Source organism: Plectrocnemia conspersa, unplaced genomic scaffold (genome assembly GCF_051122295.1).
Source record: "Plectrocnemia conspersa isolate PC_06_02 unplaced genomic scaffold, ASM5112229v1 ptg000013l, whole genome shotgun sequence".
Classification (NCBI taxonomy): Eukaryota; Metazoa; Arthropoda; class Insecta; order Trichoptera; family Polycentropodidae; genus Plectrocnemia; species Plectrocnemia conspersa.
This window is the reverse complement of record NW_028277177.1, coordinates 27,080,809-27,106,695: the sequence shown is the minus strand read 5'-3', so window position 1 is coordinate 27,106,695 and position 25,887 is coordinate 27,080,809. Positions and strand designations below refer to the sequence as shown.

Sequence of the window (25,887 nt, the reverse complement as noted above, 5' to 3'; positions counted from 1 at the left end):
AATGATATAACTCGATTGACGCCCTGTCAAATTCACCTTCGCCGCCAATTTAATTGAAAACTTCATAGGAGGGCTTTATTTTTTCACGTACGTGCCTAAATCCATTAGGCGTAATTGTCCGAAAAACTGCCCTCGTTTAACAGAGAAAACGTTCACGCTCTCGCTGTGCAGTGGTGTGGGTGTGTTTGAATTCAACCCCCATACCCTTGGGTGTCGCGTTTTGTATATAAGGGCAAAACAGGACGTTGTTGTTCTCATACGCTTCGACCGCACCGGCTGATACGCGAGACGACACTCTTACACTTCCGCCGTTTTCCGAGCTTCCGGTTGGTGTTCCAGAGAGGCTTGATCAAAGGTGAGAGATAGTTATTATGTGGTTAATAATTTAATATTGAATTTTACAACGAATGGTATACATTTATTCTACAATTAATTTTATTCTAAATTTAAAAATAATAATAAATGTATTGTGTATTTATGATTACATAATGTATTGAAATTCTGCTTTGAATCTAATCATTTACAGTTTTAATAAAAATTCCAAAGATTTCTTTCAATATTGAATTTTTAATTCCAAAGATTTCTTTCAATATTGAATATTAGCATTATTTTTTTATTGTACGCATTAATCAAGTTTAATTTATAATAGAGAATATATAAATAAAATGCTGTTACAATTTTTTTCAACTCCTAATATATAAAGAATAATATATTTTTATGATTGAAAAGTTTTTCGCTTTGCATTTAAACCCTATTTTAATTTCTCGAGAAAATTAATTTTACTAACTAAATTTTAATAATGGCAAATAAAGTAAGATACATATAACTATTTGGTTAAATATGTTATAATGCATACCATTGTATATCAGATATATTCAAAACCATATATATTAACGTTTTTTTACTATACATTTATTAGCTTAATTTTGTGCAATTTTGCTTCTTAAAAATTTAATTTTTCTCCAAAGTAAAATCAAATTTTATGCTTTTAAATATGTTGGACTTCATGAAAAGTGTTTTAGATATTTCTATAGTTACAATAATTTTATTTTAAGTTTAAATAAATACCTTAATATTTCTTTGACTATATAAAAAAATATCTCTTATTTCGCAGTTATATGCCAGTAATATTTTATATATGTCAATAAATTCGTCACTCCGCAGTGAAATTATATTATCGATTATCGCCTCTTTAATGATTTTATTCTCAATAATATTTAATAATTATGTACTGTACACTAGATAAAAATAATACATTTTCACCATTTTTAAATTCCATTAAATTTGCAAAAAAATTATTGATTACTCGTATTATTATTACGCATTAATTTCACACTATTTCTAACCAGAAATACAACTAACAATTTTTTTACATGAGATAACATTTGCTAAACACTATCTATGTCTTCGACAGAATTAGAAGTTTTTATAAAGCCTTGTATTTTAATAAGATTTTCAAAAACACACATGAAATAATTCCTTGCAATCTAATTAAAAATTTCACTGTATTAAATCTTCAGTAAAAATAAAAAGTTATTTTACCAGATTTTTTAATTATTTTAACATTGATTTTTATAAAGCCTTAAAAAACAATTATAAAATAATTCTCCACTATCTTATTTTAAATTTCATTGCATTATTTTTTTTAAATATAGTTATTCTAACAGATTTTAAAATTATTTTACATGATAATTTTATTAAAGGTTTTTTAAAAAAATATAAATAATTCTTTGCTATCGTTTTATAAATTTTAGAGTGTTAAATTTTTAAAAAGCATTATTTGCTATTACTAATACTACTGCGATTATAATAAATCCACTCAAGAGTTTATTGAATTGCTATCATTTTTAGTATCATAGATTTACGGCTTAAAATATAATTTTATGACACAATTAAATCGTATTTTATAAATTACTTTTTGCATTGTAATTTTATAATAATGACGAACATGATTCAAAATGATTCATAATAATTGCTAACGATCATTACATTGGTATAAATAATATTAATTTTAGAAATATTTAAATTTTAAATGGAGCAAAATCAAAAATAATTTTGATAAATAAATATTTTAATTGGTTGACCAAAAAATAATGCATAATACACATAAATACAAATAATTAGTGTGAGTTTTATTATCAAATATGCAAGGTTTCGAGTGCATAGCGTGAGATTATGAGCACGTAGCTCGAATCAGCTACTGGCAGGCCTAGATTTTGTCTGAGCGACAGCAAGCACTTAGTTATCCATAAAAATTCACATTCCATACTTCTAAAGAATTTCACGCAGCACTTTTCCGGCTCTAGGAATAAACGATTCTTTATTAAAATTCATCTCGTAAAAGTCAGACGATTGTTCCACATATGGAACTCTTATATGTAAATATATATATTATATAATAGTAAATACATTTGCGATATTATCATACAAACAAAAATAGCTGGACGCAATATATATATATTATAGACGTTACTATTTATATTATTGTGAAAAGCTATGTACTTATTTTATTTATTACATTTTACTGTATCTTGGTAATGAAAATTATTTTTATAATGTAAGTACTTATAGATATGTATTGTATAAATCTCATTTTACTTAACATCAAGAAATTGATATTTATTGAGAAAAATTCTAAATTAAATTTTAAGTTAAATTTATTTCGAAACACATTTATAAGGAATTTACAATAATTCAAAAATAGCATACCCATTACTGTAACGAAAATTCAAAACGTACTTTGAATAACGTTCAATTTTCTTCTCTCAAATTACATATACACCTTCTTACTAATGAATTAACCACGTCGTTAAAAGATTGTTTATTTAAAATAAACTGAGATCTTAACAATTTCCTCGAAACTAATGATATATACTTAAATAATGATTTATAACTTAAGATGAATATTTTTTCTTTATATATATATAGACATAACATATGCAGTCTATCAATGTGTCAATCAAATACATGTCTCTTTTTCCCTTGAGCTTTCTCAATGCAAATTATAATAACATATAACTCGTATTTATTATTTTCATATATTTTTATTATGAAAAAATACTCAATATATTATTTTTTTTAATCAGTAGTTAAAGTTAATAACCAAATACCTGAAAGATCTGGGTTCAAATGTTTTTCAAGTTACTATTGCATCTTAGAGATTAAATTAGTGATAGTAGATCTATTTCTAGCTTTTTCTAATTACGAAATTGTATATTGAAATACACAAGTTACATTAAACTACTTGTTTATGTAACATTTTTACCATAAGAAATAGTCTATTTTTTATAAAATACTATAACATTTTTATGTTAGTAGTTGACTACAAAATATTTAGAATAACTTTTTTTAAATATAACAATTTATTATAAATAAAATATTTATTTAGCTGTTAATGAAAATATAATATATAGAAAATCTTTTAACTAATTTATACTACAATACGTATTTAAGTTTTTTTTAAATATATTTAAAAAAACGTAGTTTAACTACGACTAAGCTTTCAGTATATATTTAAAATATATTGTCTTCACTAGTATTAATGGTGTAAACTCACGTAACTCAAAAGTTATATAAATATTAATATGCTTATTTACATAAATGTGTTTACTTTTTTATTTGTTTACTTTCTTACTATACACGTAAGTTTTTTCGTTCAGAAAAAAATAAGATCTAGCCCTTTTAGCTATTAAGCACATCATTCTGTGGGAAATGGAAAAAACATGTAATTGATATTAATACAATTTGTTCTTAAAAAGTATATACAAAAATATATTCCACACATTCATAAGATAGAGTTAAAACCTATTTTGTTTATATATAACTTAAAATCACTGATTAAAATTCAATAAATAATACTAATTAAATATCCTTAAATAATCCCTCAATCACATAAGTAAAAATGTTAGTCATTTTTTAAATAAAATAAAATCTTTTATACACAACTAATTTATTACTATCGCATACATTATTAATTACTGCATAAAACATAGTTACTAATCTAGTATTTAGTGAAACTGCCCTTAACCTTTGAAACGGCATTAATTTACCTATTCTATGCATTTTTGTATAAAATTATTAATTTTTTATTCAAATTTCTAATCTCTTTAATTTTTTATATTAATCTATTATTCATTACGTCTTAAACATTTTTTATGGAATTTTATTTAGAAGAACTGGAAGGCCATGGAAGATGGTAGATTATTAATATTTATAAAAAAATAGACTGATTTTATTATGTTTTTTCTACTATTTAAGGTACTATAGTATTTTTATTACATTTAAATATTTAATTCGGTTCATAGGTTAATTTAGAAAGTATTGGGGTTCCAGACCTAAACAGATAATTGCACTTCAAATCGTCACAAAAATTTTGTTTTTTTTACTGTTACATGAAAGTGAAACTTTTTAAATCTATTCCTTTTAATTAATATTTCAAAATCAATTTATCTGATTAGAAAAGCTGAATTTGTGCTATAATTAATATTAGGTAAATAAATATTTACTTCTTCCCATTCATTACTGTATAATATAGACATAATTTTATCTGAATTTACTTAGGCTCCCTTATTCTGTTTTTGTTGTGGATAAAAGAGGCTTTTTTAGCCTTTAAAGCCCAATTCAGCGATTTTCTGCTCTAATGTGCCCTTCGATAAATGCTTAATCATTTAATAAAAAACTATTTGATTAAAAATAATTATTTAATAATTGAACCAATAAATTTAGTAAAAAATTACATTAAATTAATAAAAGATTATATAATAATATTATTAATCGTGTCTATAATTATTTTTTTAAAGATATAACTATTTGAATGGGTCATGGATTTTTCGATTGTATTCTACCAATAATAATACAATGATTGTAGATTTAATACGCTAATTTACAAACCACTGATTAATTAACATTGATATTTTGTGCTAATTTTTATTGTAGAATAAATGTTCTATTGTATTAAATAAAAAATTAAACTTTCAAACTAAAAAAAAAATAATGCTTAAAATTATATATTTTAAAGTTATAATTATATTACAATATTCTAATTATTAAAATAAATATATCAAAATAAGTTTATAAAATACAAAAATTAAATTTCACGAAACGCATCAGATGACACATGATAGGACAAAGTACAAAAATATGTTAAATAAAGCTTTATTAAATTTTTTTTTTTTAATAAATGCATTTTTTTTTTTAATATTTAAAGGCATATATTTTATTATATTTATTTATTATTTATATAACAACTATAAAAAACGCAGTTTTATTTACATATATACAAAACAGTATTTGTATAATTACATCTGCGGGTGAGAATACTCGCTCGCTTTCCGTTGATGTTGGCTCAATTGTGAGCAAATATTTAAATAGAAAATTTAGACTTTGAGCCCGCTATCTGATTGGTTGCAAAATATTCAATTCATTTTGTCGACTACATGTATAATTTTTAACTAAAAAAATATTGTGGTGGTCTATATGATTATTAATGTTTTTTTCATTAATTATTATTGTATATGATTCCGAACTATCTAAATTAGAAAATGTCGTTCTAATCAATTTTCCCTAATATTTAAATATGTTTTATGAGAGTAACTTCGAAAATAATTTTAATTGGCAACATGGTAGAACATCTGTAAAAAATATTTTAAACCAATGAGCTGCCTATTTCTTCTTTTTTCTGTGAACATTTTTAGTGATAAAGTTGTATTCATTTTTTTCTCGATTCTCTGAATTTCCGAGTTGTCTCGAAACGGAATCCCTAGTTGAGATTAATCTAATGAGAATCTATATGTTTCAAACTCAAAGAGTTTTTTTGCGCTCAACAAACATATAGCGCTCTTAATTAAAATTTATATAATAACTATTGATACGTTTAACTAAATGTAAATTGAATGAAACAGCATTTATCATAAGTAAGATCCGTGATATTATTTATTCACTAATTAGTAATTGAAACTGGTAATACAATCTGATTATTCTAACAGATTTTCAATATAAAACATACACGTTAGCAATAAAAAGGACTTGAAACGAGGCCCTCGAATAATGTAAATGCAAAACAAAAGAAATGTATATGCATTGAATTATCCCAAAGAAGTCCAAGCAAAAGAAAACTTTCCGAAGAGTCGTTCTGTTTTAAGGGATGATTGGCCATCGAGATAATAGCCATTATCGAGCGAGCACATAAGGTCAATCGGTCTTCGTTCCGAGAAGAATGCAGAAGCACCCACAATCGAAATTAGAACAGCTGCGGAAACAGTTATTGCTGTGCGAGAAGGGTTATTAGTCTTTATCGCTGTCGTGTCGGACTAAAACGGGAATCGTGTAGGTCGTGGCCGGCAATGGCTCGGGGGCGCAGCGCCCCGCTGCTCGCCACTCCGACGCACCACTCTGCCCCCGCTGGGGGCCTTATTGGAAAAACGCACGCGATAAGGTGGGCATTATCACCACGTCGATGGCCAATGTTCATCGTTATCACCCCATCGATGACCTGTCGATTCGAAGACAAGGTTAACCTTTTCAATGTAATCGTCGGCTTTTACTTTTATCAGAGCTCAAACCTTCATCGGCCACCTAAATAATACATCGCAATATACAATTGCGATGTATTATTTAGGTTAACAGTCCGACGTACAATGACAGCGTATTAAGAAGCTGGATGATTACTGCCCTAGGCAAGTTATCAAGTGTAGATGTATTCGTAAAATCTGGCATGTAACATTGATTTGAGTAAGTGATATTCTAGAGCGCAAGAAATTCGCGAGAATATATTTTTACGATAATACAGCTTTTTGGCTCCAAATTTATTATTTTAGTATGAATGTTCTGATTGATATTGTTGTCATTTACTAGTCTCTTCAAGTGGCCCACACAAATAAATCAGGGGCCGTAAATTCTAATTAATCAAAAGAGTCTATATTGAAGGAACAGTATCGTACATTCTTATTGGAATCCATTATTATGTGCCTCTCAGGTTTTACATATGTGGGTGTTTCTCTGCGCTTCTGAACAAACTTTTAATACAATTAAGGCGCCTGTCACTTTAAATGATAGAGAGGTTAAGGAAAACACATATATATGAATATCTTTATTGGGTATATACCAGGAGTTGCCAAAATTGTATTTGAATATATTATATATATTGAAACTATTGATGGTCTATGTCGATAGATCAGTGTTATAAGTTAATAGCTAGTACCTATAATATCTGGGATCATGGTATTTAACAATTTTTATCGTGACTGATTATACAAACTAATGTATAAATAAAAAAAAACCTGCTCGTTCATACTTAATAACCTAATTTTTCGTTTATAATTGTATTGCTTAACCTTTAACCGAAACTTTAATCACATAAAGTGTTTTTATTCATGTTATGAATAATCCAATTTATCATTTGAAATTAGTTAAATGAGTATTTTTAATAACTAATATATTTGACAACCTTTTAAGCTGATACACAATATGTCCAATCGTTTAATTGGAAGCTAACGATTTATGTCATATAAATATAATTAATCAGCGTTATTTCTGACATACGTAGCACAGCAATAAAAGGGAAATTTTAACTAAAACGTCAAGAGTCTAAAATTTGCGGTTCAATTATCCCTTTCGAAATCTCACTTAATTTTCTCTCGCCTTTGAACGTTTACTTTCATTGTGCGCGCTTTGATTAATTATGTCTTTATTTATTTCGCTTTAAAACTTTTACATTGTACTATTTTTTTTTCAATAGACCAAAATTCACAGAAGTGAATTAAAGTTTAAATGAAATGAAATATATATAATAAGCAAATATAAGACGTATTTAAATTGTATTTTTTTATTATAGATAACATGGCTATGAAGACAGTTATTTTCACATGTCTGTTGGTAACTTGCTTCGCGCTGTTACCTCGGATTGTTTCATCTCAGAGATCCGTAAGTAATTATTGAATAGCGTCATATAATATCTAATGATATTTAAAATATATGTATTAATGTTCAGTTGGGCAGAAATTACGACAGACTTGAAGACCTTCCTACAGAGATTGTATCTGAACCACGCAAGAGGCCATTCTGCAACGCATTCACAGGTAAGTCAAAAACTACAAAAATTAGAATGGATATTAAAATTATTGTAGCAGGATAAATTACTTAGATTCTCCTTAATATTTTTTAAATTATAGGATGCGGTCGCAAGAGGTCATCGCCGCCACTCGAGCAGAAGATTCGCAAGGTTTATAATAATTAATATTATTTATTTATTAATATAACATATAAAAACTATACTTTTATACTTAGATCCCTATGGACGATTCCATCGAGTCTTTCTTGGATATGTCGGCAGATTCAGCTGGCGATGATATATCAAGACAAATAATGTCAGAGGCTAAACTTTGGGAAGCTATCCAAGAAGCTGGAGCAGAGCTAATGAGGAGGAGACAACTGAGCAAGAGCTTGCCTTACCCTCTATCGATGAATTCCATGAATATGCAGTAAACTAACAAGACGAATAATTATCTAAAAAAGTTCAATTAATTAATAAATAATTTTAAAATATCGTACTCATTAATATATTGTATTTTTGTTTTGTATTTGTTGAAAAATATCTATTATGTAAATGGTACGTATTTAATCAGTATTATGAAGTTATTAAAACATATTATTATTTAGTTTATTTTGTATAAAAATTTCATTATATTAATAATTAAAAGTGTTGTAAGAGTATTTGAATTAAACGTTTAAGCAAAGTATTTGTTAACAATTTTAGTACATAAATCCCTAGTACGACAGAAATAATAAAACCTACTCAATCGCAATCATTATTTTAATTAATTTATGATCTTTAATACACAAAGAAAGAATCGTAACACCAAAAGTATCGTGATACGTATCTTGGAAGCGACTACATTCCGATGATACGTCATCATCGGAAGCGACTACAATGGTATCGCTTATTAAAGGTGACCCGGAAGATATATTATTGCTTCATTGGACGGATTGTATCAAAATAGATAGATTATACAATTATAGGTAAAGGTTTTTCTTGAATGATCTACAGTCGTATGACAAATTTATAAAGAGAAAAATTTAAAATACTTGTTTTAAATACTCGTCACTTAACAGGCTAGCGAGCGGAAGGGAATGTATAATGAGCATAATATATTGCTTATAAAATGACTAAATAATATTAAAAAAATAGCCAACAATCGGAAACCAATTAAAGGGAGAAGAATTACAAAACAAAATAAAATCTTGCAATTTTAAATTATAAGAAAATGTCAATGAAGACTTTATTAATTTTATAAATAAAATTAAAACGCTTCATGTTAAAGTAGATATCAATCCTTTAGATAATAAATATATATACAATAGAAAACGTTCCATGGTTTGATGATAATCTATAATAAATAACTTAATTAAATATATTAATATTTGTCATCATAAATGGAATCTAGAACCTAATATTATTTTAACCTAGAAAAAAATCTGCTTATCGAAGAAAAATAAAAATAGATTACTATAATGAAATGCTTAATAATGTTAATAATAACCAATTTAAAATACGGAAAAATATCAAAATTATTATAAAATGAGAAAAAAATATTGTAAATATTAATGGAGATTTAACTATAGATAAACAAAATGTTGATTAATTTTATCTTAATTTAAACATTTATATAAAAAAAAATTACAAATTAACCCTGATGATATAATTATATGATTTCAAATTTTCCATACGTAGGTATTATTATTATTTATATGCACTGTATAAATGTGTATTTTTCAGTGAAGTTATGATTTCACTAGTGAAAACCAAATACATTTTCACTAGTAGATATGTATTTCTACTAGCGAAAATATAATTTAACTAATAGGCGCTAGTGAAATTATTTACTGCGCTAAAATATCAATGAAACTCTATTTAACAGTTACGAAATGTTTATTTTCTGTTCAAACCTAAACCTAACCTAATGAAAATTCTTAAACCAATTATAGCTTTAAAACTTTTATTGAGGCAAGAGCAAAATATTTCTCGCAGGAGTTCCTTTATTATAATATATTACATAGAGATATTTATATACTAAAAGAAATATTTAAAATACGTTTTATATATTTACTTTTCATATTTATTTTATTTATAATAAAATGAGCACTGTCTAGGCAATTTTTGCCCCCCCCCCCCCCCCCCGAAAAAATCTAAAAACAGTGTACTCAAAATAAATCTAAAAAAACAATCGCGAATTTATCCTGAAAATTTTTTTTTTAAATCAGTGAAATTATATTGGAAAATATTTTCACTGGTATATATATATTTAACCAGTAAAAATATAATTTATCTAGCAGGTGCTAGTAAAATTATATGATTTCAACTTTTCCATACGTAGTAATATATACATTTATTTACGTGCAATGTATAAATGTTACAGTGAAGATATATTTTCACTAGTGAAGTCCGAATACATTTGCACCATTTGCATATTTAATACGCACCACATTCGGGGCTCAGTGACTACGCGATTGTAATGCCAAGAGCCACATACGGGGCATTTACAGAATCTGCTACTTACGCTACGAAATAATACTACAAAATATTTTATGTATGTAAAGTCACCTATAGAGAAACCTTTATGCCTGCACTACACTCTCTGAAAGTTGTCCGAACCGAAGTTACAACTGAAGTTGGCCGAGACCTATGACTACGAGTAAGCGACGACACTGCCGCAAATTTCATATGCCGTCCAGACGGCGGTCGTGAATGACGTTCGGACGGCGGCTTCTGTCACGTACAGCTGGCATATTTGCGCGCGATAGAAAAATGTGCCAAATAATCGCAATTTTTAAATTGTAATATTATTAAAATTACGCTACTGATAATTATAAAAGTTTATGTGGGCACTCACCAATACAATATCAGTGAAAACTTTTCGGTCGTAAACATTCAATTTACGCAACATCTTTGTCGGCTTTTGCAAAATGCCATAAGGCATAAAAATGATACTTCAGAATACGAACACCACACCTGTGACTATCCTAGAATTTGTCGCCATCGATTTTAAATAAGAATTCGTTATGGTGTGACATTTATATAAATCGATCTAGGAAAATACATAAGGATATTCGAAACGACTTTTTTTAAGCAAAATCAAGTACCACTAATTATTTATTAATTATTTAATTTTATATGAAAAAAAATATAATAACGATATATGTTAGAAGAATATACTATCAAAAATATAATTAATTCCTTTTGGTGCCCTAAAATATTCAAAGATTACAGTAAGACTATGTTCAAGTGCCCCGATAAACTTGACCACGTAACCACGATGCAGCGCTCGACATACGTGCTGACCATAGGACGCCTACGTGCATACTGAAATTGAACTGAGTTACTCGTTCTATCTCAGTTTGCGAAAAACCATATCATTATCTCTCTCACTGTCGTCACTTAACACGCGAGAGAGCGAAAGGGGAAGTATCTCATTACTCGCGCTCGAAAGAGCAGCTCCAACTTCGTTTTTTTTGACTTCGGTTCGTTTGCCGACAATGTTCGGAAGCGCGCGAAGCTGGCAAAGTCGACTGAATTATTCCCACTTTACCTCCTGTTCTCGGTAACCTCGGACAACTTCCGAGAGATTTTAGAGCGGGCACAACTGAACTCGACCAAAGTAGCACCGAAGTAACCCACTATATTCTCCGTCCTCGGCCAACCATGGCCAACTTCCAGAGAGTGTAGTGCAGGCATTAAAATTATTACTGCTTGAATATCTATCTTAAAAATTGCTAAAATAAACGTTCTTCTTTTCAACGTCACCAGGGTCGACACTAGGCAATTGCGCTATTGTAATATATAAAAAGTATTTTTTAAATAATAATCAATAATTGGTGTAGAACTTGACTAAAACTATTTTTGTTTATTAAAGACTGAAACGTAATCAGTATTGTCTCTCCAGTTATACAGTTCTGATATTATATATCATCGTGTATTTTTTCACTTAATAATTCTATCATGTGACCTTTTTAATATGTATTATTATGTGAAGTAACCGCCCAATAACACGAAACGTGTAGTTGGGGGACTACAAAATACTAAATTTTTTGCAATACGTACATACGAGATATTTTTAAAAAAAAAAATATTTTAAATATTTAAAATAAATAAAATTTGTTTAATTCGTTTAAGTCAGTTTTGGTCTAAAACTTTTCATGTGTTTAATGCAATTTAAAAATGAGATATATTGAAAATGTATTAAATTTACTTATTTCAGATAATAAATAGTAAAATAGTTTAACTAATAATGTATAAACTCACCCACTTGAGACAGCATTGGTTGAAGCTAAGCGGCCGAGCGGTACGGATCGTCTCCGGACGCTCCGTAGTGTTCCGTCGCCCAAGTGTTGGAGACAAGCCTATCTCGTGAGGAGCTGATGCCGGAAGTCCTAATTCAGTGCCAGCCAACTAACAAAGATCGCTCATCCTGCGAAGACAGCGAAGGAGACCGAGGTAATTATTGCAAAACCCCAAAAGTGACAGCTCGCACCGCGCATCGGCGCCCGCGCACAGGTGTCCGCTACACACGATACGAATTTTGCGCCTCGGCCATCCGGGATGGCTCCGGCTTATCCGGCACCGCTACACGCGTCCGCACTACACGATACCAAATTTGTACGCCCGAGCGCTATGGCCGTAAAAAAAATCGCGAAGCACAATGACAGAATCACTCTGCGCCACCAAACTCAAATTTTGAATAAAAAAAATAACGGCAAATAAAGGCCGAAATCGCGCAACTGTACATAAAGGTCGCATAGGCGAAACTGAACGATAAAACATGCAATCCCATTTTGAGCAATAAAAAACGATGAATTCTTTTGTTTAGTTTTCAAAATTACGGCTAAAACTACCTGCTACAGTATTTCGGTCAGACTAACAACCTGTAAAAAGTTTTAACACGCCATTTTAAGGCAAGGCACCCTTGCTCCATATTATAAGAGGGGTCGTAATTTTCATTTAAAAAATAAAAAAAATTAACATGGTTAACAAACTGAGCATAAATAAATTCAAAATTTATTTTTAGAAAAAATTCAAATGTTTTAAACTGCGGCAGTGATCGTGTCTTAAAAACAAATAATTGACAATAATGTAAAAAAAGCATTTTTTTAAATTTTTATTTTGCTTTTATTCTTAATATAAAACATTTTTACTTTTTTCTCGAAAATATTTTTTAACGAAGATATGATTTTTTTTATTTTTTGAATGGTGGATATAAATGGCTAACAAATATATCTAAAATGTTTAGAAGGTCTATTTTTTGGCAAAAAAATTATGCTGATATAATCAAAGTAGCGGAAGTTATCTTGTCCTTAATTTTTGCTAAATTCCATATATCAACATCATTTTCATGCAAAATTTGTTTTTATAAGGAATTGAGTTAGGTTGCGTTAGGTTAGGCTACGATTTATCATACCCTAACCTAGCCTAACTATATAAATTTATGCACACGTGTTCTCAATTTTATACCTTCAGTTACACATAGAGGCGGTCACCAGGGCAGTGCAACGGATACAAGGTGCAAGTCATATTATTATTAAGATAATTTTTGATAGCGTAGATTTTTAAATGATTTATTAACTAAAATTGAGCAATAATTTATTGTTTTACCATACTTATTCAAAGCAATTAAATAGCACCTATTTTTGAGTACCAATCAATATAATATCTCGATTTATAAATATATACATATTATATATATATAGACATATAATTAAAATTAACAAATATATATGTATAAAATAATATTAAAACATTTATTTATATTATAAGTAAGCTTTAATTTTCTCTTGGTGTTTTTTTTTTATTACAATAATAGAAATTAAGTCACTTTACAAAATTTAGCTGCAGATAAACTATAGAGCATTTTCTGGGATTCTTAATGAAATATTTGCTGTGTTTGTAGTTTTATTGAATACTTACGATTTTATGTTCCTTAAACTGAAGAAGCATATCTAATAATTTTTAAATTTATTTTTCAAATTATTTACTTTTACAGCAAAAAACTCTAGTAGCTTAATTTCTTTGAATTAGCTTATCTCTTATATGAGATTTCTACATAAAGTATTATAGAATAGTATATCGTATTGATAACGAATATACATATGTATGTGGTTTAGTTTGGAAATCACTTGTGAATATTTTAAACATTAAACAAATAGTTTTCATATATTTATCAAAACCCTTCAGCTAAAAATATATAAAAACCTGTTTTTACCTTTAGATTACAACTTTCGTGATGTGTAAAAAATATCGAGAGTATGTTTATAAAGCACAATTCTTAAAATTTATGCTACATACTTTATTTGTTTATAGTTTTACCCAACAGTTATTCCAACCAATCAACACCTTCGATGTTTCAAGGAAAGTGTCTCGTGAGATCAATCTTTATAAAATGATGGATCTTTTGAGACATGTTTACTGCTTCTCGTCTAGAACTTAAATCGATTTCTCGGTGACACTGAACAACAAAATTCATATAAACATAAAGTTAGAATAATAAAATGTTGTTTATTGACGGTATACTTAAACGAATAGTATAATATATTTTGTAAATAATCTAATTTAACTTTTAGGTGAAAATGCCTTTATTCCGATACATGTGTTACAAAAATCTTGCATCCCTAAATTAGCTGAAAAATACTAATTATTGTATATAGTGATTTATAATTACTTTCTCGTTAAAATATTAAGAAAAATGATCAAATGATTGCATATGAGTTACAAATTAAGATAAACATATACATATAAGGACGGAATAGCGTAGTCTGTAACGTCTCAGACTAGTAACTCTAAGGTTACGAGTTCGAGCCCCGGCAGCGGCACTCGAATTTTATTTATAAAAAATGCGCTATTATAAAAAAACTGCAGTGACATCTATTGGTTATAAATTATATTTCACATAATCATTTATAATTATTAATATAGATCATTCAGGAAAAAGTTTTACTGCCTAGTACCGCATTTTAACGTATTAAACTTATTAATAATTTTAAACGCATTGTTAAATCATATATATTATGAAACAACCCATCAAATATAGCAATTGTATGTCTTCCGGGTGGCTATTAATAAGCAATACCATTGTAGTCGCTTTTGATGATGACAAAAAGATTAATATACATATGTTTATTAACTATTTGTTTTATAATAATAGACGTTCCTGCCAAATTGGTGAGATCTTAGAAGTGAGTCGATAGTATCATGTAGATATGTTTCAATATCAGGGAAAGCCGTTCCTCTGCTTTGATTAAGTCGGAAGCTAGGTTGACTTTGGTGTCAATTAATTAACCTTTTTTCGGTATTTTAGTGATTGGTGCATCTCGGCATCCTATAATTAAAAATATTTTTAAGCTCATAAAAATATTAAAAAGAATCTAAATAATTTATCTAACTATAATAATTTAAACATCCATGACTAGCTTTCGTATTTTTTTGCTTTACCTAAGAACGCGTTGCAGAATTGTCCAGCTACATTCGATGGAAGCTCTTCAAGTATTTCGTGATTATTAACCAACTGCACATTAAAAAAATGTTAAAAAATTAATAAATATTATACCATGTCATTTAATAATTACTTATGGATTAATACAGAAGGTAAATAAAATACACTAAATGGGGTAAACTTTGCTTTTAATAATATAGCTACAAAACCATTTTTCATACCTGACATTGATTTTGCTTCTTATTTTGTACACACACTAGTTTTGATAAATAAAGATTGTATTTGAAGAAAAAACTTCATTATTATCTTGTTTTCACTATAAAATAACGCCTTGTTTTGTAGTGAAAACAATAGCGTTGTGGTTTTAAATGATGACTTTCTAAATTTGCAAACATTATTTACTGCGACTAATTACTATTGTACGAAAAAAATATGAGCACGTTCAATGAAAGAGCTTAGACAAAAATACTGTAAAAATGTCAGAAGGTGCTAGATTTATGTATATTGTTTTAAATAGCAAAGACGATTTTGGAATCAGCTTACACTTATTTTCACAACTTGTACTTTCAACGCTAAAAATGTATTTTCCTTTTATATTTTTTCATGCACACACATTATCAAAAAGATGCATGTCTTAATTATTCATTATTTTTCTAGCCAATAAGAACGAAAAAATATTCATCAGCGTTGTTCAAAATTATTAACCAGTGAATTCCAAAAAATATGGGTGATATAGTTCGAAATCCAAGGTAGAAATTTTTATTTTATTGCTGAAATATAATATAAATGTAAAAATCTGTTTATTTTTAGGTTTTCGTTTTCAAGACATGAGAGAAGGATCGCTAGTAGATACAGAAAGCATAATTTTTCAAACACATGATCCTAAAAATAATCTAATTATTATTAGATTAGAATTAACTGACTTCTACTAATAAACATTAAAGAAAAATGTTTCAGAAATTCACTATGTTTTTAAGATATTGGCTAAATACACTAATAATGTATTATCCCTATATTTTGACGAAGAAATAATGCTACATTCTGATGAAAAATACTGATAAAAATCGTATTGAATGATAAAAAACGATTGCAGGGTGCTGTAGTATGCAATTTTATGACAAATGGTAACCACAAAAACTATTTCATAAATTTAAATCATTATTTGCGACACGTTGCCCTTATAGATAATAAAATGTTGTTAATCACTTATTAAAGTTACGTACCATATCCTTAGGAATGGACTTCTTTTGTTGGTCATTTATTGCCCATGTAAGACCTGAAGCATTTCACATATCTCATCATGTATATATCTAAGGCATATTTTTTATTTAATATAATTTTCCATTCAAAATAAACTATTGCACATAGACTATTTATTAAATAGTTTTTAAACTGATAAGAGAACAATGAAATTCTTATCACGTGTTTCATGAAATTTAATAATTAAATAGATTGAAAATTTAATAAATTTATTTAGTTCAGATAATAGATAGTAAAATTGTTTAATTACTACTAAACTTACCCACTAGACACAGCATTATAATGACGAATACCTTCATATTGTTGTTTATATATTTTCTAACAGAGCAGATGTATTAATGCATTGTTATATAAAATTAAATAATAATTTATTATGTTACCATACCTCGATTTCAAAACGATTGAATAGCACCTGTAATTTGAGTACCAATTAATAAAATTCGTCGACTTATATACCTATGTTTTTCAGCAATAAACAACGTTTTATATGTTATATATTTACCATTAAATACGTAAATTATAACCATGACTAAAAAGTTAATTTATGACCATGACAAATAAGTGTAACCATGACATATAATTAGAATTAACAAATACATATTATATATTTATAAATAACATTAAATTATTTATTTATATTATAAGTGAGACTTGATTCAATCTATGTATTTTTTTATTATTACTAAAAAGTCATGTTAATAATTGCAACAAAGTATGCACCCAATATTCTTTGTTATTATTTTTTTATTTTAAAAATTAGCAATACTAATATTGTAATTTCTTAGACTTTTTATTTCCAACATAACCGTGATTTTATTTTAAATTTTTATTTTTAAAATTTAATTAATTGTATTTTAAAATGTGTATATTTTCTATATATATGGAAATTTTTATCTTTTATATGTATGTAATTTGTAACACTATATAAAAATTTTTTTAATTTTTCTTACATGTAAAATTGTTACCTCTGTATAAACTCGCCGAAGAACGCCCGTTTCCCGAGAATAACCATTATTGCATCACAGATAGAAATAAATACAACACACAATCGTATTTTCGTGCGATTTTCTTCTTGTGATTCGGCTCTAGTACGCGCGAATGTATGTGTGTAAAAATTGGAAGCCTTGGCGTTCACTGAACCAACGGTTAGTTCCTTCTCAATTAACCTCTATTCATTCTTACAGCATGGTCTTAAAAAAGAGTTAAAATTGTAACAAGTACATAATTATATTAATCCTTTGTGCACGAACACAAAGCGAAGATTTTTGCACCGTAAAAGGAAAGTTAAGGACACGACAACACAGATGTGTACTTTATTTATTATATTGCCGTCTTGCTTGTCTTACCTTTACCTTTTATATATTACGCCGATTATTAATTTATGCAAATATATTATATTATATAAATTAAATAATACTTAATTAAGTAGTACGTCCAATGATTGCTGTAAAAATGTCAGAAAATGATCGATCTATTTACATATATTGTATAAGCTCACATTTATTTTCACAACCTCAAAACGAAAAAATATTGTCCTGTGAAATCTCATGAAATAAAGTGTACTTTCAGTGCTAAAAATTGTATTTTTTATTTCTCTGTACACACACATTATCAAAAATGTATCTGCCCTAATTATTCATTATCAGCGGTATTTATAGTCGTGCGCCATAGTCCAAAATACGAGGTAGAGATTCTCATGCTAGACGTTCAGCTGAAATGTGATATACAATAAATATAAAAATCTGTTTATATTTAGGCTTTCATGAATCATTCATCTATCAAACTGTATTGGTAATTTAATTAGTATTATTAAATTAGAACCAACTGATATCTACTATAGATGTTGATGAAAAAATTCTCAGAACTTTGAAGAACGCAGAAAAACTTTTGTTATATTATTTAAATTATTTTTATATTTTTTTGTAAATAAATAATTCATTGAAAATGAGCTAATTCTACATTCAAATGATTTAATAGCAATTATTGATAAAAATCCTGTTGAAGAAGACAAAAATAATGCAGAGGATATCGAAGAAGATAGAAGTTGTTCGCTCAAGTTACGTACCTCATCAGGTTCCAGCACTGGAACGGACCTTTTTCCAGGATAATCTAAGCAGCAAGATCTGAACCGTTTCGTTCCGCACAGTGGCTTGCATTCTTCGCCGCACGCATCGCAATCATTTTGTGCCCCAACAAAACCTGAAAGCGTTTCATATATAATATATCGTCGTGTATTTCCTCACTAAGCAAAATTGCTATGTAAAATTGTTTAAGTAATACTAAACTCACCCATTACACATAGACACAGCATTATAATGACGAATACCTTCATATTGTTATATTTTTCTGATAGAATAGATTTTTTAATGCATTGAAATATAAAATTTAATAATAATTTATTGTGTTACCATACTTGCTTAAATATAATTCGTCAACATATAAACCTTCGTTATTTATTGTATTAAATATACATATTTACCATTAAATACATATAATAACCATAGCTAAACAGTTAATTTATAACCATGACTAATAAATGTTTTACTATGATATTTGGCATGGTTAAAATTTTGCTATTATTTGAATAAAAAAATATTAGGTCATCAAGTATAAAATTTGTAGGAAAAAAAATTGTTAATGTTTTATAATTACAAGGAATGGTTTTATTCATTGAAGTATGCATCTATTTCAGTGGTTGTTTGCTCAAGAGTCTAGCAATCGAGAGTCAATGAAATCTAGTAAGTCCTGTTTTACAGCACTATCGGAACTAAATGTTTTCTAGATGTTGAATCTGACGGTAAGTTTTTTCTTTTCGTTGCAGCAACCCTAGTCCATCTTTTCAAAAAGCGATTGGCTTACGATGTTGCAGACACGTTGTTCTTATATATGCGAATAAAAGGACGAATTAAGGATGGAATAGCGTAGTCCGTAACGTCTCAGACGTTGCGGGTTCGAGCCCCAGCAGCGAAACTCGAATTTTTACTTATAAAAATGTGCTATTATTTAAAAAACATACCGGCCCCAGCTGCAGTGACATCTATTGATTATAAATAACGCAAGCAGGGAGACCGACGGCCGAGGCTGCGACTGAGGCAGCATATGCACCCTTCAGAGATATTGGGGGGTGGCGCTGTTACTTGTATGAAATGTAGATCGTTAACGGGAGCACTAGAGACCGATCCCACGCTCGGGAGATATACTAATGAAACTCCATTAAAATATGTAGTACTACGGGGGGTGGGTCCCGCTCATCCGGCCGTCAAAATCTGGGTGCCCGCCCATTGGGTTGGACTCGTAGGGCCCAAGTACTGGTAACAGCAGTGGAAAAAAACATTCTGTCCGATTAATCACGAATTATATTTGTTTCTTTATTACGTAACGGTGGAAAAATGATATATACTTTTCCCACTACAGTGATTTTTTTTGTTCAGTGTTATTATCTTTAGTCACTTAATTATTTAATAAGCTATGTTTCAAAATATAAAACATAGTCTAACAGCATTACGTTAATAGCAAACTTGGTTTTATTATTTCAAAAGAAACAAAAACTTGATAATATTAATTAACAAAATCTACACCAATTTATTTTATTTGATTGGTTTCCTTATCGTTTGTATTATACATATGTTTGTTAAAATACACACAATATTGTTGATATAGGTTTATTTGCCTTTTGGTGGTGTTGGTGGAATGGACCTCTTCTTCATGAAATCGTTGCAACAAGCTCTGAACCTTCTCGTGCCGCACAGTGCCTTGCAATCGTCGCCGCACGCATCACAATCGTTTTGCGCCCAGACAAGACCTGAAAAAATTTCACATATCCCATATATAGTTCACAACATTATTTTTTTATTTGACCTTTTCTTAAATAGGTAAAAGATTATTTTAAATTTTGAAACATTATAGAAATTACTGTGTATTATTCAGTAGAGTTAGATTTTTATTAGTATATATAGTCAGTGGTGAGTTGGTAGCCAGCTTACCCGGTTCCTTAGAACCGGTTGTTGACATTTTTCAGATTAAAGATTCAACTCGTCAGTTTAACAACAAATATTAAAACAATTGAAACCACGAGAAGTGATCTTTAAGCTGTATGTATTGAAATAATACACTTATTGTTTTCGACCATCGTGACGCATTGGGGTAACCTGTAAGGTTACGATGGTTTTTATGTAATTTAAATAAATAAAATTAATAAGGGATAATAAAATTGTTTAGTTAATACTAAACTTACCCACTAAACACAGCATTATAATGACGAAAACCTTCATATTGTTATCTATATATTTTCTAACAGAGCAAATTTATTAGTGCATTATTATATAAAATTATGCAATAATTGATTGTGTTACCATACTTGTTCAAAACGATTGAATAGCACCTCTTGTTTGAGTACTAATCAATATAATTCGTTTTGTATATTAGATCATATTTACCATTAAATACGTATATAATAACCATGACGAAACAATTAATTTATAATCATGATATAATATCCATAGTAAAACACTTATAGTGTTTTACTATGCAACTATCCATAGTAAAACACTTATAGTGTTTTACTATGGATATTAGACATATACTTAGAATTAACAAATACATATTATATATTTATAAAATATCATTAAATTATTTATTTATATTATAAGTGAGATTTAATTCTCCCTTGGTGTCTTTTTATTACAATTATGGAGCATTTACTGAGATTCTGAATTAAATATTTGCTGGGTTTGAAGTTTTATTGAATACTTATAATGTTAATGTTCCTTAAACCAAATAAGCATATAAAATTGCAGGTCCAATATTTTTTTTAAATTATGAACTTTTACGGAAAAGAATAACTCTAGTAGCTTTTTACATAGTCAGACAGTAAACTAAGCTCTTTCAATTACAATAAAGTAAATAAAACTACACTTTCAATAATAAAATTGATTTTTATTTATCTATACATACACAAAATCTAAAAATACGCTTTGTACATACATATTAAATATATTATAATAAATAACCGATGGATTTATTCAAATAGGTCGTTTTTTTGTATTTTGGAAAACGATAAAGATGATCATTGTAAAAAGCACAATAAAACCCTAATTATTCATCGTTCTTCCAGCCAATAAGAACGAGTTAGATTGAGTGTTTTATTGTGTTAAAAAGATGTCTTAAAATTTATTCATCGGCGTTGTCGTACAAGGTTTCCAAGGAGGCCGGATCCAACAACCATCAGGCGTCATAGATAAGTTGAAGCCTTTCCTGCTCCGATGGAACTATTCTAGCTTGACGTCCAAATACAGCTGCCAATGGCGAGTATTGCCCGTATGGAGATATCTGACCGTTGCTCAAGCCTCTCATTATGGCTGAGTTTGCCAAAGATACTTCCAGCTGTAAAAAACAGTAATATTCTTAAATAAGATACTGTTTAGAATAAGTATTCATTAACTTTTTAATGAAAATGTTGAATAATTATAATAAAAAAAAATCGTTTTGGCGGCCGACATGTGTCACACAGACGAGAAAAAATAATGCAATTTTATGGTACGACTAATTACCCATTCGAACAGCCGAATTCCATTTTCAAATACTTTGCTAGAAGATAAAAGCCAGGAAAGGTAACTGAGCAATATAGTGGCAGTTGAGTTACTTCAAAGACGACTTGTCTGGTATGGTTCACTAAGCCACGCGTCGTAAAACGCTATTAAAGAGACTAGTTTTTAGAGCTGCGCCACGAAAACAAAGTACCATTGCGCTTTAAATATTTTTCAAATAAATATTCATTAAATTCTCACTCGCCCTACAGACTTTAAAACTAGAAACGCTTAAAGAACTTTGAAATAAATCTCAATATGCGGACTTTTATATTTTATTTTATTTTACGAAAAATAAAAGCTGAGATTTGTGATTGTGATCTATTGCCAATTATTTTATAAATACGCATAAAAAAACATTTAAATTAGTAGTATTTTTGACTATTTTCTTGTTAACCTAACACAAAAATAGGTTTGGATCATTCGTTACTTATGCCCTAATTAGTTGTTATTTTTTACGATTGGCAATAAAATATTATTGTAATAATATTATAAATTAAAAATACATGGCTAAAACACGGGGTACTAACGTACCCCGCTTCGTCTAGATTGAGTTAAATGCAGGGCTGTGGAGTCGGAGTCGGAGTTGGAGTCGTGGTGTTTTGGCCGGAGTTGGAGTCGGAGTCGGAGTCGTGAAAAATGAGCGACCCCGAACATTTTTTATATAAAATGCATTTTTTTAAATTATGAAATTTTAATTTCGTAATGATGAATGTGTATAGCGTATGAATATAAAACGCGTAGAAAAACATCAAAAATACCTAATAAAATTAAACTTTTTTGAGTCGGAATCGGAGTCGGAGTCGGAGTCGTGTTTTTTTTAAACGACTCCACAGCCCTGGTTAAATGGGTCATAAAATAATCTAAACAACCTTCACAGGACAAATAACAACTGCATCTCTTTGCTGAAATCGATTAACGCTAAACCGATATTTATCGTGCAGGCAATTCATAAAATAACGTCTCTGAGCAAGCAGGTAGCCAAACTTGAGCGATCTTCAACGAAGTGCACCTATTCCAGCAACTAAAATATTTATTTAATGAAAAAAACTAGTTCCATCCCTAATCATTTGGAGCAATAGATCGTTGGAAAGTAGAGATGTTAGTCTCCTTCCTTTTTCCCTGTCGTAAATATGCTAAAACGCTGACATATAACTTAATTTTAAACATACACTTAAACTAAGACTCGAATCAAGATTAAAATAATAAAATTAAAGCGTGTGACTTATACGAGTTATTTCTTTTATTTCTGAAATAAATTGTTAAAATTCGTTTAAAAAACCATGTTAAAATATAAATATATTTTTATAGTATTAAAATATATTTAAATTTTATTATAAACATACAATAAGTATTTACACAGATTAAACCAAGTAATTAAAATATATTTACATACATATGTATATATTATATATAATTTTTTTTAAGTAATATAGGCAATTGTCGTGTAGTAAAAATAATATGGTTTGCTTAACCCTTTTAGTGCCAGGACGTCGATTCATTAGCCTACACATGTAACTTGATGCTACTGATATTCCCGTATAAAAAAATGAGATTTATAAATCTATGTTGAGTGAGATTTATTGACTTTAGTGAAAAGTAAGTTACTTTTTTGCTGACGGCATATCATCAAAAACATGTATGAAAGTTTCTATAGGTTTGCATTTTCCTAACAATTGTGCAAATGATAAAACTAATAACACAGAACATGGCACTGAGATGCTTTTGTATACTATGTTTTAGTATTTTCAATGGTATAAAATATGTTTTATTTCATTCTGACAATCCACAATAAAAAATAAAATGTTTTAATAAAATATATATTTAAAAAGAGCGAATTGGACATTTTGTTGTATACCACCTTAATAGTTCTGGCATCAAAAGGGTTAAAATAGGATACGTATATTTCAAATCTTTTGAGTGGTGAATAATTTACTTTAGGCTAGATAAAGAATTTTGCTTTTCAGTGACCCAATTGAAATCACTATTTGAGCAGTGGGAGTGCGTGCTTCGATTTAAAAAAAATTAGACTGCGATCGTCACTTTGTTTTCTTAGCTCGATTTCTTAAGTGAAAAGACATGTACGTACCTTAAGATCGGGTCCCGAGGGAGGAGCAGCTCTCTTCTTTAGGTAATTGAAACAACAAGCTTTAAACTGTTTCGTACCGCACAGCTGTTTGCATTCTTCGCCGCACTCCAAACAGCATTGCGCTGAAGCCCAGATAAACGCTGAAAGCATATCAGATGCATCACTATTTTTCAAACGACCTTATCACATTTCAGTATCAATTTTTTTATATATAATAAGAAATGAAATCAATGACTTTTTTTATATGATATATTTTATTAAAAGAAAATTGAAATTTTTGTAGAAATTTGCTCAGATTTTATCCATTTTTCAACTTACGCAAAAGCTTAATTTTTATAAATAAATATTTTAATTAATACAATGTAAAAAGATATAAAATCTTTAAAAAAATATAAATTTTATGTATAATTTAAATGGTTTTAAGGTGGTTTGAAAAAAATAAGAGGATATTGAAAAAAATACAAAATATGTCAATGAAAGTAGTTTTAAACCAAAATATTTTTAATACCTGTAGAAGTATTATTGAAAGATAAAACATGTTAAATACGAACGTTTTCATATTTTTTTATTAGTTAAAAAATCATATGTTACCAGAATATTTTAACAAATATTTAATAAGAAATAAAAATATACATAGATTCTAGATTGAAATTCTATTATAATCAGATAATTTAAATTGAACTCACCTACTAGAAACAGCACTACCACAATGGATGACTTCATATTGTTATCTATTTTATGATTAAACAAATTTGTTTATGGATTATTAAATAAAACGTATTTATCGATAGGGACACCGTACCTGTCCAGGGCGATTGGAGAGCACCTGTTGTTTGAGGACCTGCTATCAGAATTTCCCGACTTATAAACCTTCGTTTTTCAGCGATGTACAACATTTTCGCATAAACCGGTGCTGTTTTCAATAAATTGCATATTCTAATTTACCTCAAATTTTTATGTTATAACATTAACAATGATACTGTTAAAAACATTTATTTCAATGTTATAATTTTAATCATAAAATGCTTTATTCTGGCGAGCTTTCAAGAGTTGCAACGTATTGGTGAAAATGTTGTGTGCGCCTGACTTTTTTGATATGCAGAACACGATCTTTGAAACCTCAATATAAAGGCAACTTTTTCAATAAATATTCAAAATAACAAATTAATATAAATTGAAAATCACTCGATTTTTCACACTTTTTTAATTTAGAGTTCGATACCTGTTTAGAATAATAAACGAAAGCTTGATTTTTGCATGAGGTTTTATGTTCGTTACGGTCGTGGGCACAAAAATATGATGAAAATTTAATAACTGAATGGTCAAATTGCGAATATTATATTGTTATGTAAATCGTTGTTATTATATTGTAAAGCTTTTTATTGAGCTTTATAGCAAAGTGGGGCATAAGTATGCAATATTTTATGTATGTATTTAAATTTGTCATATAAATTTAATATTTTATTTTTGCGATCAT

At 28.5% G+C, this 25,887-nt stretch overlaps 2 protein-coding genes and 2 long non-coding RNA genes across 4 annotated transcripts; 2 read left to right on the top strand and 2 right to left on the bottom strand.

Annotated features, from left to right (window-relative positions):
• The first annotated feature begins 270 nt into the window (after positions 1–270).
• On the top strand, positions 271–8,792 carry CCAP (Crustacean cardioactive peptide). The gene is made up of 5 exons (XM_088202026.1): positions 271–355; positions 7,832–7,920; positions 7,988–8,075; positions 8,169–8,218; positions 8,284–8,792. Exons 2-5 carry the CDS (start codon positions 7,837–7,839, stop codon positions 8,479–8,481), a joined length of 420 nt encoding a protein of 139 aa, XP_088058152.1. The 5' UTR covers positions 271–355; positions 7,832–7,836; the 3' UTR covers positions 8,482–8,792.
• Positions 8,793–12,362: 3,570 nt separating this feature from the next.
• LOC148227728 (uncharacterized) lies at positions 12,363–16,424 on the top strand. The gene is made up of 3 exons (XR_015812055.1): positions 12,363–12,487; positions 16,134–16,225; positions 16,287–16,424. It is a non-coding gene; the product is annotated as an uncharacterized LOC148227728 (long non-coding RNA).
• A 137-nt stretch (positions 16,425–16,561) lies between these two features.
• On the bottom strand, positions 16,562–21,128 carry LOC148227727 (uncharacterized). The gene is made up of 3 exons (XR_015811874.1): positions 21,094–21,128; positions 16,999–17,054; positions 16,562–16,752 (listed from the first exon to the last, which is right to left on the bottom strand). It is a non-coding gene; the product is annotated as an uncharacterized LOC148227727 (long non-coding RNA).
• A 522-nt stretch (positions 21,129–21,650) lies between these two features.
• Positions 21,651–25,243, bottom strand: Trissin (trissin). The gene is made up of 4 exons (XM_088202446.1): positions 25,213–25,243; positions 25,097–25,141; positions 24,411–24,550; positions 21,651–22,118 (listed from the first exon to the last, which is right to left on the bottom strand). Exons 2-4 carry the CDS (start codon positions 25,131–25,133, stop codon positions 21,960–21,962), a joined length of 336 nt encoding a protein of 111 aa, XP_088058572.1. The 5' UTR covers positions 25,134–25,141; positions 25,213–25,243; the 3' UTR covers positions 21,651–21,959.
• Positions 25,244–25,887: the final 644 nt, after the last annotated feature.

Bases quoted from the DNA above. Each gene is read 5' to 3' on its own strand.
- Trissin (XM_088202446.1), bottom strand. From the start codon at position 25,133: ATGAAGTCATCCATTGTGGTAGTGCTGTTTCTAGTAG. The intron at 24,551-25,096 runs GTGAGTTCAATT...ATATGCTTTCAG, and splicing joins GGTAGTGCTGTTTCTAGTAG to CGTTTATCTGGGCTTCAGCG. The intron at 22,119-24,410 runs GTACGTACATGT...TGTTTTTTACAG, and splicing joins CCTCGGGACCCGATCTTAAG to CTGGAAGTATCTTTGGCAAA.
- CCAP (XM_088202026.1), top strand. From the start codon at position 7,837: ATGGCTATGAAGACAGTTATTTTCACATGTCTGTTGGTAACTTGCTTC. The intron at 7,921-7,987 runs GTAAGTAATTAT...ATTAATGTTCAG, and splicing joins TTGTTTCATCTCAGAGATCC to TTGGGCAGAAATTACGACAG. The intron at 8,076-8,168 runs GTAAGTCAAAAA...TTTAAATTATAG, and splicing joins ATTCTGCAACGCATTCACAG to GATGCGGTCGCAAGAGGTCA.